The sequence below is a fragment of the Lytechinus variegatus genome, chromosome 3 (assembly GCF_018143015.1).
Source record: "Lytechinus variegatus isolate NC3 chromosome 3, Lvar_3.0, whole genome shotgun sequence".
In the NCBI taxonomy this organism is placed as follows: Eukaryota; Metazoa; Echinodermata; class Echinoidea; order Temnopleuroida; family Toxopneustidae; genus Lytechinus; species Lytechinus variegatus.
In genome coordinates, this window is record NC_054742.1 from 71,082,977 (window position 1) to 71,098,284 (window position 15,308).

General features: G+C 38.0%; 1 protein-coding gene across 1 annotated transcript; it reads right to left on the reverse strand.

The window, feature by feature from the left end:
* Window positions 1–271: 271 nt before the first annotated feature.
* Window positions 272–14,211, reverse strand: LOC121411845 (histone-lysine N-methyltransferase EHMT1-like). Its single transcript, XM_041604716.1, has 4 exons — window positions 14,060–14,211; window positions 5,225–5,648; window positions 4,055–4,262; window positions 272–608 (listed from the first exon to the last, which is right to left on the reverse strand). The coding sequence occupies exons 2-4, from the start codon at window positions 5,228–5,230 to the stop codon at window positions 598–600; spliced, it is 225 nt and encodes a 74-aa protein (XP_041460650.1). The 5' UTR covers window positions 5,231–5,648; window positions 14,060–14,211; the 3' UTR covers window positions 272–597.
* Window positions 14,212–15,308: the final 1,097 nt, after the last annotated feature.

A 15,308-nucleotide genomic window follows, 5' to 3' on the forward strand; every position in this document is an offset into this window, starting at 1 on the left:
TTTCAATTTTGATATTCGTTAAGGTTTGTGAAGTGAAGATTTGACAATATTACAACTTTTTTTCAAAAAATTAGATCACAAAAAGATTGCGTAGTGTGTGACAGGCATTATTGATCTTCAGCTCCATAACATGATTCAAATCTTCTGGGCCCCATCTTACAAAGAGTTACAATTGGTCCAATCAACCACAACTATGGAAAGCCAGTAACGTCAACATCTAAAATGCAAATTTGTTCAAAATATTTTCTAGATACGATGTATATTCATACATTCATCGTTCTCTTGAAGATTCAGTGTGATTATCTTTGTTTCCAAAGGAGAAGGAGTTGATTTCCTGTAGAAAAAATTATGATACTGATGGATTTCCATAGAGTTACGTTTGATTGGATCATCATAACACTTTGTAAGACGGGACTCAGGTCTTGAACGCGATACTGGAAGTTCTCTTTGAAGGGATCGTTCACAAGCACAAGGAGAGCACTGTCAAGTCATCTGTCACTACTTCGTGTTGGTCCTTAGACAGTATCCGTTGTCATCCGTCGCCTCTGGAACGATGTGATGTGACGTTGCTATTCTCGCTATATGGTAGCCTTGCATTCAGGAGAGCTCTGTAAAAATCGAGATATAGGTAGAATAGGAAGTTGATGGATTATTTCCCCTTTAATACTTTACTTTCTACTTCTTCTATAGTCCCTTACATAAAAATATAATTATGTCATATCGAGGTTTTACCTGACTGATTAGAAAGCATGAATGCCTGTGAGCAAGCAACCAGGGGACCGACAGCTTAAGGTCCTCTCCGAGGGACCTGGTAATGAGGATAAATGCCTTACCAAAGGGCACTAGCGCACCACTTGGGAATCGAACCCGGGTCACCGGAATCCGAAACCCCGCTCTACCGACTGAGCTATCGTGCCTCCTATAAAACAAAACATCTTTTTGTATGATGGGGTCTGTGAAACAGTAGAACTATAATGATGTAAAACCATTGTAAACTGGAACACAATTACATTGGTTTACCATGGGGACGTATCACAATCATGCTATTGTGGTGAAACCATTGCAAAACCATGCATTTACAGTCATCAAAAAGCAGTAAAACCATGACACAATTCAGTGGATTCACGATAAGCTGCGCCATTTATTGGCTGCAGCGAACACAGGCCCAATTTCTAACTTCGGGTCAACATCGTGCGCAGGCAGCGCAGAGAGCTAGTGCAATGTAATGTGACTGTGATGCTTCAAAAATGAAAACCAATGGTAAGAATTTAAATAAAAAGGTCAAAATTTTGCAAAGAAATATGCGGGCAAATTTCTCTCCCATCTCCTGGACCCTTGTAAACAGCATATCCGGTTGAACCGCATTGCCCAGCGCTGAACAGTCCCATGCATTCACTTTAGCATTAACACGCGCAACAGATGTCAACTTTTTCCAATGAGGCATCGCAAATTTTGGCCTACAAAACATTAATTTGATTTTCTAAGGTACAATCATTTTTTTTTATCTCTAAGTAATATAGATTGGTATATTCAGGAACAAATTAGGAGACTTTATAATGAATACTCATTGTATTTAGAATGTCTCCATGCAATTTGAACTGAAAAGTGTGACATGTAACTGATGGCTATTGAGTGATAAAATAATATTGCTATGACATTTCAGTGTGAACAAATTGAATTTAAGACTAATAATTCAACATAGAGTATTTTGGATTGCAGAGTTTTGTATCCAAGTATCCTGCGCGGGCAAAATCGTATTACTTTGACCTTTCATACCTTGAATAATCCCCCAACTCACAGCATTATTTCACACCGAGTGGGTGATTCATAAAGCTGATGGTTTCATGTACATGTACTTAAGTCTTGACACACGACCGGAGACCCTTTCTTTGTGCTAAATGATATAACCCTATGTAGCTGACCTAGTCCCTAAGAACATGTCCCATTCATTTTGCAATTCATGACACACCCACCAGAATACTAGTATGCATGATATTTGCCAATAACATTTAACCAAGACCATTAGATTCAATAGCCACATGCATCGATGTGGCCATGGCTTCTACAAGGGGGGGGTACTTCCATTGATGAGTGGATCACATGCATGACCAAAATAACACGTAGCGTAATAAAGGTGTCAAAAAAAATAATAATGAAAAAAAGGGTATATATTTCGCTAGGAAAACTATGTGTTTACGGTCTAATCTGCGAGGGTATAAAAAGGCAAGAAAAAGATGTACTTTTTGCACCAACACTACGTGTTTAGGGTCCAATTTGAGCAAGGTGTGTGGGGTGGTACTAAATCCAATGAAACTTACGGTAAAGCTGACGTCTGTGACATAACAATTAAGATATTGTTCAATTAAGGGAATATTTGTCAAGGGAACTGTTTTGTTTCCAATACTTGTTAAGGGTAGGGCAGTCAGAAGCTAATGAGCTGCTATATGAGCAACAAGGCCAGATTCATCCAAATCATCTCGTGGCTGAATCCTCCTCCTTGCAAAATCTTGTGATTCGTGAGATTTTCTTTCTCTAAGAATTTACCTGTTTTAACCTCAAGTTAAATGAAATATTATTGTACAATCAGATAGAGTAAATGTTATTCTTTCATATTGGTCATTTATTTTGGATAAAATATTTTGATAAATAAGTAAACTTCTGGCCTGAAAATGTGCCTCAAAACTGAATTTTCTTCCTCTGTTTTCTTTTGCAAGTTGTGCAAAACTTTATTTTGAGCCTCAATGATATTTATATCACCATAAAGCCGAACTTTTTTACATTCTCACAGTGCCACTCTTGATATGCGGCACCTTTCAATCGGGTCAAGATCATATTTTTCCCACCAAGGTACGAGACAAGATTTCTGAAATTTTGTATTTGCATGAAATCCAGAGTTCTGATTGGCCGGATAAGGTTCACAGAACAACAGGAGGGGGTAATTTGGGGAGATTACCACATGAGAAAGTGTGACCTTCCCTTGAACCCAGGCACTGGAACCGTTGGAATTTGCCAGTGTGTGGTCTCTTTGACCAATCAGAGTGCAGTATTCTTGTTTCCAAGCTGCTTTATGTACTTTTCCAATGAAAAGTGTGATCTTGGCCCGATTAAACAAATTCTTATTTTGAAACCTATACTATTTTAAAACATACATATTCAGCTTTATCATGATCTAAAAATCATTTGGGGCCCAAACAAGAATAAAGTGTGAAAATAGCAGCTTTTGTCAGGTGAAAATAATTATTTTGTAACATATTTTAGATAAAAAATTTAACCTATATACCAAAATCATGAAATTCGATGCACAATTAGAGTAGCAATGACCGAATGAAAAGAGGTGTATTGGTACGCATCAAGCTCATTAAATATGCAAAACATCTCAAGTCATGAATATCACTTGGATGAAAAAAGCCACTTTCTTGGGACCTGCCGGCTGACTGTAGGGTTTCAAACGCCAACACTTGTTAAGGGGCGCATTATCAGAATGTGGAAAATACTTGTTTAGAGTGCTTTTCGAAACCTCATGGTCACACATGGTATCCACTCGTCAATGAAGTGCCCCCCTTTCCCTGGCAATATAATTTTATCTACACATGCTGTACTTAAACTAAACATTCATAGTAAATGAGTGAGCCAATTTAATCTGAGTTTGGAGTTCATTGTCTTTTCTGTTTTTGATTGTCACTACTACTCCAGCTACATGTATAAGAGTGTTTGCCCAGGGTTCCTCTTTCTGAAACTGGCCACAGGTTGCTCATTAAGGCCCAATCCCAGTGGCTGAAGGACACAAAATGTATGCGACAAGCGAAATTTTAAAGTGGCTCCATCCATTTTTTAAAATCCTCTCCAGAAATCGACAAAAATTGGCAAAAATCACAGTGAATGGATGCTTGATGGATGCATATGAAACAAGTATGCAATGAGTACACAACGGATGCATGTAGCATTTTCCAATGGATGGCAAGAATTTTTTAAACATTTTACATCTGAAAGTGCACTGGGGCCAGCCTTTACATCATTGATGATTAGATCTTCTTTGATTCCCTATTGTACTTACTCATATAGAAGAGAGCCTCGAAAAACATCCTGCATCCTACATCCGAAAACTCATCCCATTGTAGAACTAATGAAAACATCTGTATTTCTATCCTGAAGCCATACTGTATGAAGCGATTGCGACAGTTCCTCCAGCACTTGCATGCACTGTTACATTCAAGGATCATAGGAGGCTCCTGGGAGTTGAAGTCTGGCAATAGATGTCCATTCTAAAAAAGATGACAAAGAAAAGGAGGTTCATACTGACCAGTTCATGAAACTCTACTTACGTCATTGCCGACTGAATTCTGAAATTGTGCTAGGTTTTGTACTGGGTTAACCGGTTTCAATTGGCAATGAGTTAGATGTGGGTAACATCACTAGTTGCTTTCAGTATACATGTAAGTCACAAGGGATGTAAACACGGTGGACCAACGGGTACATTTTGTTCATTCATTGACGGAGATATTTTTGAAAATGTTTTTATTCCTCTTGTCACAAGAACGTGCCAAAATTGTTTAACTTTGTTTAATGTTTACAAGAGGATAATGTTTTGCTGCATTCGTAAATAAGATAGCGTACCTAATTTGTATCCCTATCAATCCTGTGAGTTTGCGCACTTTCCCATCAACCTGTGACCTACGCGTGATCTTTTGTTCCTATCGATGATTTTGGTTTAGCATGTTTCGCATTGGTTACTGGTTTCGGCAGCTCTTAGTGCTAATTTACATACAGCTGAGAACCGCACCCAGCCTACATGTATAAGGTATATCGACACTGCACATTTGACTTTGCTCCATTGTAGATATGATTTTTATTTTCTTTAATTCTGCAGTCAATTCATGATGGCAGGTGTTTCTTCGCAGCTGTTTGGGAGTGAGGTGAAAGGAAGAAAGTTGAGATACGGAACCACGTCTACTGATTTTAAAGGTTTCTTTTAAGTTGCGAAAAAGGCAATTTTTCAGTCTCCAAGCCTCTCGATTTCCCTTCATAATTGCTTCAGCTGCCATGCACTTCAATTTAAATGTAATGAGATTTTACTTTAATAAGCAAATCCTTTTGGTAATGAAAAAAGCACTCAATTAACAAAATACTTAACAAATTTTCTTTTGAGTACATACACATTGCAATCAACTAAAAGGGTAGTTGGCATCTTTGTGTATTTGTTAGTATCATGGAGTATCATTCTTACCTGCATGTGTTCACAACTCCTGCCAATATTCAGTCTTGATAACTCAAAGTCGTTCTTGAAATATCTTTAGGAAATCTGTTGAGAATCTTCATCGTTGACCAAGATCACAGTTGTCTTCGGTGTGCTGGACATCCAATGGGTCAACATCATAAATAACCCGAGTTCACTGTTGTCTTTGATGTACAACACATCCAACGGGTCATCATCGATAACTCAAATTCATAGTTGTCTTTGAAACAGAGGACGCCCAATGGGTCACCATAACCGAGTTCACAGTTGTCTTTGATGTACGGGAAATCTGTTGGGACGCCATCACCGTTGACCAAGTTCACAGTTGACTTTGACATAGAGGACTGGGATGCCATCATCAATGCCTGAGTTCCCAACATGGATCAGAGTCTTCTCCAGGCCATGAGCTCTGGTTCTGCATTAACATAAAGATATCAAGATCAGGGATTCATTAAAATTACCATCGTCATTAATGGCATCATAATGCTTAGGAGGCATAAATCAAGTTGACTCAATGATACTATTTCTTCAAAATTTATCTTTGTTCTTTTTATTATAATTAATATGTGAAAAATGAATTAATAAATTTAAAAAAATATGTAAAATATGTGTTAGTTTTCGTCCAAGTCAAGGTAAATGCAAACAATATTTATAGACATGACAAAAGGGAAAATAACTGTGCCTAAATCATTGACCAAACTGTTTGGTTTCATACCTGATCATTTTGAACATCTTGTTTTCCAGCACATTCTTTTCATTCTAGGCTCAGTTTAAACTTCATGATTTTACAACTCTAGGTAACGAAAAAATTTTTTTTTCAGTGATCTTTGATAATGCACAGGACTCTAAAATTGCACACACAATAACAGTAATTGTAGGGAAAATGTATTCTGATGCTGCACATTGTAATATTATTGTGAAAAGGTTTTTTTTTTCTTAAAGCCTTCACATTTTAAACAAGTGGAATGCCTCTGGCCGTCTCACCTGCATCACGCGGTTCAATATAGCAGCAGTGCTGACTTTGAATACTACTCTAACTCGCACAAGATGTTCAGTGATACATGGTTACTCTTATGTCCACTTTTCATGAACTAGACCAATAAACTTACAGAGATATGATGGTTATTCAACAAAAAAACCCAACATGGCCAAAGTTCATTGACCTTACATGACCTTTGACCTTGATCATGTGACCTGAAACTCAAACAGGATGTTCAGTGATACTTGATTACTCTTATGTACAAGTTTCATGAATCAGATCCATAAACTTTCAAAGTTATGATGGTAATTCAACAGATACACCCAATTCGGCCAAAGTTCATTGACCTTTGACCTTGGTCATGTGACCTGAAACGCGCACAGGATGTTCAGTGATACTTGATTACTCTAATGTCCAAGTTTAATGAACTAGACCAATAAACTTTCAAAGTTATGATGGTAATTCAACAAATACCCCGATTTGGCCAAAGTTCATTGACCCTAAATGACCTTTGACCTTAATCATGAGACCTGAAACTTGCACAAAATTTTCAGTGATGCTTGATTACTATTATGTCCAAGTTTCATGAATCAGATCCATAAACTTTCAAAGTTATGATGGGAATTCAACAGATATCCCCAATTCGGCCAAAGTTCATTGACCCTAAATGACCTTTGACCTTGGTCATGTGACGTGAAACTCATGCAGGATGTTCAGTGATACTTGATTAACCTTATGTCTAAGTTTCATGAACTAGGTCCATATATTTTCTAAGTTATGATGACATTTCAAAAACTTAACCTCAGGTTAAGATTTCGATGTTGATTCCTCCAACATGGTCTAAGTTCATTGACCCTAAATGACCTTTGACCTTGGTCATGTGACATGAAACTCTAATAGGATGTTCAGTAATACTTGATTAACCTTATGGCCAAGTTTTATTAACTAGGTCCATATACTTTCTAAGTTATGATGTCATTTCAAAAACTTAACCTCAGGTTAAGATTTGATGTTGACGCCGCCGCCGTCGGAAAAGCGGCGCCTATAGTCTCACTTTGCTTCGCAGGTGAGACAATAAAAACCATAGTTCATATGACTAACAGGGAGGTTGGCATATTTGCATATTTCTAGAATTACCGGTATCATTCTCACCTCCATTGTTTACAAGAAATCTGTTGGGATGTCATCATCGTTGATCAAGTTCACAGTTGTCTTTGGGGTAGAGGAAGTCCACTGGGACACCATCACCATTGATCAATTTCACAGCTGTCTTTGACGTAGAGGAAGGCCAGTTGGACGTAATCATCGTTGACAGAGTTCAGTTGTCTTCAGGTAGAGGAAGTCCACTGGGGCACCATCATCCTCGATCTACTTCAAAGTTGTCTTTGACATGAAGTCCAGTTGGGATGCCATCATCGATGATTGAGTTCTCAACAGGGATAGGAATTTTCTCTAGGCCACAAGCTCTGTCTCTGCATTAATATAAAGATACAAAAATCATGGATATACCATCGTCATTAATGGCATCATATAAGTTTATGAGGCATAAATCAGGCTGACTCAATTTTTAAAATGCAACAAATTACAACTTGACATAAAGGAAATCAGTTACGATGCCATCATTGATGACTAATGAGACGAAATGGTGATGGACAGAATGGCATTAGACTAAATGAAGGTAGACCGTGTGGAGAATGGACGAGTTGGCAATGGACGTATTGGCAATTTACCCACATAGTGATATGTTTCATCTAAACTTAGGCAATTCCACATGGGATAGGGTAAAAACAGTAAATTTCAAAATTAATATGCATCTGAATGTGTCCTTTTTCACAAAACCTTAAATTTATTTTAAAGAAATTAAAACTTTTTTCAAATATCTTTTACGGTTTTTGCTGAACAATCTTTTAAATTTGATGATCATTTTCAATTAGAGAACATATATATTTTACATTATTTTGGATAAATTTGATATCTAAAACAAGTGAAATGCCTCTGGCGGTCTCACCTGCATCATGCGATTCAATATAGCAGCAGTGCTAACTTTGAAAACAACTATAACTCGCACAAGATGTTCAGTGATACTTAGTTACTCTTATTTCCACTTTTTACGAACTAGACCAATACACTTACAGAGATATGATGGTAATTCAACAAATACCCCTAATGTGGCCAAAGATCATTGACCTAACATGACCTTTGACCTTGATCATGTGGCCTGACACTCGCACAGGATGTTCAGTGATACTTGATTGACCTTATGTCCATGTTTCATGAACTAGGTCCATATATTTTCTAAGTTATGCTGTCATTTCAAAAACTTAACCTTGGGTTAAGATTTCGTCGCACGCACCACAATTTGTCCTCTCTGCGCACTTCAATGCGAAAGTTCAGCGCACTGTATCTATTCCACGAACCGTCCTCTCTGTTACGTTGCCCACTGCGGCGTAAATAATTAACTTCAATGAAATATAAAGATACAGGATGAAACTTTGGAACCTGAACTTTTTAACGAAGAAACTGGTAAATAATTTGCTCTCCTTGTAGGTGCACTTATGGCTGGTTTTAAAAAAACTTTTCTTTAAATGCGTTTTCTGCAAAAGTAATTTTTGCATCAAAGTGCGCAATTCTTTGTCTTCCGCTTGACGACAGTACGCAAATTTGCCAAGCAGAAGACAAAGAACTCAAGATGGCGACTTAAACAAGGCCGTAAGCTCTTCCCATCTTCTCATAACAAATCTCTCGGTTTTTTTAAAGAATTCTTCTTTAACAAGTGGAATGCCTCTGGCCGTGTCACCTGCATCACGCGGTTCAATATAGCAGCAGTGCTGACTTTGAAAACTACTCGCACAACTCGCACAAGATGTTTAGTGATACATGGTTACTCTTATGTCCACTTTTTATGAACTAGACCAATAAAACATACAGAGATATGATGGTTATTCAACAAAAAAAAAACAACATGACCAAAGTTCATTGGCCTTACATGACCTTTGACCTTGATCGTGTGACTTGAAACTCGCACAGGATGTTCAGTGATACTTGATTACTCTTATGTCCAAGATTCATGAATCAGATCCATAAACTTTCAAAGTTATGATGGTAATTCAACAGTTACCCCCATTCGACCATGTTCATTGACCTTTGACCTTGGTCATATGACCTGAAATGCGCACAGGATGTTCAGTGATACTTGATACTCTAATGTCCAAGTTTAATGAACTAGACCAATAACTTTTGAAAGTTATGATGTTAATTGAACAGATACCCCCAATTCGGCAAAGTTCATTGACCCTAAATGACCTTTGACCTTGGTCATGTGACATAAAACTCACGCAGGATGTTCAGTGATAATCACGTACGTGCAAAGCGCCAACTTAATGTGTTCCGCCATCTTGCTTGTTGGTTGCCGATAAAATGCGCATTTTCAGATTTTTACGCTCTGTCATTATCCATGACTGAAACATTGACCAATCAAAAACTAAGATTCTATAAGAAATATGAATATTCATATACGAAAGTATAAACATAGATAATTTAATTTTATGTGAAATTTAAACACAATTCTTCAAAATTGGGTTAGTTTTATGTCTGTAAAATGACCCTTAAAACCAAAGTTTTTTTTCGAAAAAATAAGGGTTTTCCCAAGTTGTCATGGTAACATGGCCTGAATTACAAAAGCTTAGCAAACACTTTATTTCAGTGATCGAGGATGTATTTGTTTACGGTATACGTCTACAAAAGTTATAACATTTTTTTCCAGACCATGGATGAACTTTCAAAAAGAGATATTTTAGGCAAGTTTTTACGATTTCCGGCAATTTTCTGACATAGGCATTTTGAAGACATAGTTTTTACAGAATTAGAAGACATCATGGATTTTCCTAATTATCACGACGGATATGCAACTTACTTGTAAATAAATCAAACAAAGTCTATGATTTATTTTCGATAATGCAAAAAGAGACATTCAAGTCTCTGATTGAGAGCCGCAGATTTAACATTCGCACGGCGCAATGGTAACGTTTTCGCCGAATTCGTTGGGGCGAAAACACCAAGCGAGCCGTCCCACTCACCAGTCCCGAACGCTGCGCTGTATGTTTGATGATATATCTGGTGCCATTTCGTGCTTATAAATTTGTTTTTTCTACAATGCCACTATCTCATTAAAATTATTTGTCATGATAACATTGAAAATATTATCGTTTAATGGCCCAAAGGATCGACTGTAATAAAATACACTTTGAAATATTGTCAGAGAGTGATTAGTTAGGTGATGTTTATGGCCAGAATTTAGTCATTGCTTCGGGTGAACTTACGCGAACGCCGTCACTTGCTCACGGGGCGAGTCGGCCTGGCAATTTGGTGGAGGGCCGTTACGTGCAGTGCAGCAAGAGCAGAGTTGGGGAGTTAAGTAAAAATACTTTGAAATAAGTAATCTGCAACTATTTTTTGTCTTACTCTTATCCCTTTAGATTAATTAGATAAGAGATTAAAATTCTAAAAGATTAAATCCAATTTTAGACAGTGGCAGAACAGAGTGGTGCTTAATGTCTGATTTAATGGGGGGGGGGGTCGTGCATATGCCCCCAATTCAGAAAAAAAAAAGAAAAAGAAAGAGAATCTTGTGAACTTGTTCAATTGGATTTTTGTAACCAAAACATCAAAATTATGCTCATGTCGGTTGCAACTTACTAAATTCTTTTTAAATTTTGCCTGATCGATACGCCATATCGTGTATAACCCCCAATTTTTTTTCGCTCGTTCATGTCGTTACGCCACTGATATAACAGCTAGTTTATGCCAACATTATTTGGTTGCGGGATCAATTCAGCTATAGCTAAACATTTATACTTCATGCCTGTTCAACTTCATACAGGTTTAGGCCTGTATTTATGAGATATTTTTAAGATCTATGGGTGCCTTCATTATTTTCATTTTCAATTAAAACAATTATTAATTATGTATTAATTTAGTATAAAACTCCATGATACATTTTATTGTGTTAAATCGTGCCATTGCTGTTATATTAAGCCCTTGTAAAAACATGCTCAGTAGCAGACCCCCTCCCATATATAAACACAATATAAATGTATATAAAATGAATTGACCCCCCCCCCCCGGCTTCCCTTTCGAGGACAAAATGAAAACAAAATCAAAATAATTGACCGCCCCCCTTGACGAGGCAGCTGTCGGTGGCATGAGTGGCATGATGTCTTCTTTGACTTTTTTGCGTGTAAAAATAATACTGAAGAAATATAGGGGCACTCTAAGTGTCCCCCATGAAAATCAATCTGGATCTGCAAGTGCATGGGGCTGCGCCCTCTCCAACGTCATAACTTCACCATGGCTCCGTAACACAAAGATTAGCGATCAATCTCTAAATGAATTGGCTAATCAAGATCAATGTTACACGTGCATTTGTCGCAAAATACTGACTAAGAACCAATCAGAAGCGTTCTTTCATTTTTGCTATTCATCGTAAACCTTTGTGTTACGGAGTCCATATGTTTACGTCCTAGCTCTCATATTTTTCATCTCCCTGATTTTTGGAAGAAAAAAAAACAAGGCGAAAGAAAAGAGTGAAATAAATCCAATACGATTAATCACAATTTGAGTTTTTTGAAAGAATTATACTTTATTAAATTCTACAACCATGATGAAGAATAAACAGCAATCTTGATAAATTCTGGGTTTTTTTTTCAAAAAATAAGAACCAATTAACCTTTTTCTGATTTTTCTGTCACTTTCCACATTTTGAAGAAAAAGAATCAAGTTGTTCATCGACGCCCTGCACTGATGATGAAACTGTATCCCCACTGGGTCCTCTTAACTCCCCCCCTCTCTCTCTCTCTCTCCCTCCCCCCCCCATAAAGCGCCTTGCTCATTTCTCTTGTCTCACCTTGACCTTAATTAGTTAATCTTAACGATTTGGCGGTACTGTCAAACGTGACTGGTCGCCATCATAGCTTCATCCCCAACAAACACGGAACAAACAATCACAACAATATTCTGGTGTTCGACCCAACATCATTCCGTTCAATACGCGTAAGGCCATACGTGGGCATGCACAAACAACGTGGGTTCTCAAAAACTGACCCGCGTTTGGACTGAAATTGTGATTAAAATAAAAATGTTATAAATATCACAAAAATATGGGTATAATAACGGATATTTGATTAACGGAAAAACATCAATCGCTTATTCATAATAATTCCGGAAAAGATTTGAACGAGGTTTTTATCAATGGTAATCAAGAGGAATTAGTGTATAGATGAATGGCGCTCAACGTTAGCCGGGTGAGGGCGCGCGCCAAATCTGGCCAGAATCTGGCAATATGGCGTCGCCCTTTAAGCTGACGTTGGGTCTATGGCTCGTGCACGTACGTGTAATTGATCAACCATATGTCCAAGTTTCATGAACTATAGGTCCATATATTTTCTAAGTTATGATGACATTTCAAAAACTTAACCTCAGGTTAAGATTTCGATGTTGATTCCTCCAACATGGTCTAAGTTCATTGACCCTAAATGACCTTTGACCTTGGTCATGTGACATGAAACTCTAATAGGATGTTCAGTAATACATGTACTTGATTAACCTTATGGCCAAGTTTCATATTGAACTAGGTCCATATACTTTCTAAGTTATGATGTCATTTCAAAAACTTCAGAAATGCTGGAAATGAAGTTGGACCTAGCCTTGTGGGGAGTGAAAGTGAACTTTCACTCCCCACAACGCCCCAGGCTAGTTGGACCCCATGTACGTTTTAGGGCTAGACCTTTTAGAGGGACAGTAGAATTCTCGTGGGCGAAAGTCTCTGGTTTTGTACCCGTACGTGGGGGAATATATTATAGGTAGGGGTCCCAGGCGTCAGTGGGGAGTGACCATACATACATATACAGTCCCTACCGGTATATGACTTTCACTCCCCAGACGCCTCCAGTGGGCTATGCATGCATTCCTGACCCAACGTCCCACAAAAGATAATTACCGTGAAACATACTGGATAATGATTATCAGATTATGATTCATAAACAAAACAAATTATCATTCACAGGTCCCAAATAGGCTTACAAATAAATAGGGCCTATGTTCGTGTAGATCCACTCCACTTCAGTACCGGTACGGCATACCGCCACGGTACGAGTGGAGCTCCCTGGGTTAGAGCATGAAGTACCTAGACCATGGTCACTCACACAACATGCGAGGTTAGTAAATAAAGCCTTCAAAGTTGCCTTCAGTTGGAAGCTCCCCCTTGGCCTGGGTTAGAGCACTTGTTCACTGCTACCACCCTGCCTGTGGGGAATCTACAGGTAGGACTATGGTATGCCAATGTTGTCCAGAGCACACACTTTAAAAAGTCATTAAAATATCACTTTTGTGACCAAAATTACTAATTTCTGTACAGTTGCAATTTATTTTTCATTAGTAACTTGGGAATAATTTTTGTATTCACCAGAGCGCTCAAAAACTTGAATTTTGGGCATATTTTTGTGTACGCCCTCTATTGGTGGAAAGTAATATGGCAAGAAAATTTTCATTTTTTGATCTCTATTTTTAATTAAGAAAAAAATGATTTAAACTATCAATTTTAAATAAGAGCAAAGTTGTATGAATAATAGGTGTAATGGAAACTGTCAGTGTAAAAACATCAAGCATTTGCCCCAAACCAAAAGAGAAAATTAGCCAAACATTGCCACCCTTATTTTGCCACACATGGAGATATAACTGAGAACAAGGTTATATTATAACCTTGTTCATTGAATGAGTGGGTTAGAGTGGAGCCTACCCGAACATCACTCGAGGTCGGATGCCTAATTGCCTCCCTTAATTGCCTACTTTACCTTCAAATAATTGTTCCAAATGAAGTTAGAAATGATAGAATCATGTCTCCCCGAAATAATGGCGAGTTAACTTCCTAGCATTCGATTGCTCTGCCATTTTTTCAAATTGTCCGCTCATATTACCGGTACCGCCAAGTTTTTCCGATTCTATCTTCAGATTAATGCAAATTCTACAGCTACAGTGCGCGCAGGTGCATGCGGCGGAGACGGTGGAAACTGGGGTTGGGGCATTAAAACTAAGCAAAAATATTATATAGCATATCGATCTATCCATCTATAAACCCAACTGAAAAGAAAAACGCATGTTTGAATTTTGGCAATTACTAGAACAGGGTAATAGAACAGCTGGCGGATCGGGGGGGGGGGGGGGGGGGGAGGTGGGCAAAGCCAGCCCGTACGTGCCCCCTTTTGAGAGGCACAATTGAAATATTTAGAGTAAAAATGTCGTTCAAACGGAAGTGTAGTGTGGCCCCCTTGATGTTCAAAGTGAAGGCCTTTTTTTTCTTGTCAAACTTTTCGTGGGCTTAATGCCCATTGATAAAGCTTTTTTTTAGCTTGTCAATTTTTTCATCAGGAAACTGTGCCCCCCCCCCTAGAAAATCCTGGATCCATCCCTGAATAGAACATACTTTTTTTTAGGGGGCCAAAGCCCCCTAAAGCCCCCCTAAAAAGGGTACCAGTACTGGATAAAAACAGCTAGATACTTTTACCACTGATACGTTACAGCCAGAAGCCACTGTGTTTTTCGTGTAATATTATAATAAAACCTTTTTAACGGTATTCTTGATTATAATTATACAGTACATTACTGGCGGATCCAGGGGGGGGGCGTGCCCCCCCCCTGAGAGGAGCATTAAAAAAATAATAACGTAAAAATGCCGTTAAAACAGAAGTGTGCCCCCCACCCTTTGAATGTAAAGAATTGTTTTCCTTGTCATTTTTTTCCGTAGACGAAATATCCTTAATTTTTTTTTTTACTTTTTTTTCTTGTCAAATTTTTCCCAGGGAAAAGGTGCCCCTTTTGAAAATCCTGGATCCGCCCCTGACAGGCCTATGTTGTGTCAATTTTAATGCGGCGTTGCAAGAAACTTGCGATCAATTGCAAGTCTATTTTCATTTCCAAAATCAAGAATATGTCCTGCAGTTAATTTCAAATTTGGGATTGATTGCTTATCTGCTCCATGAAACAAGGAGTGTGATCTGATTTGCTATAGTTAAAAGTGATCAATCAATTGTAAAATTGCAACAG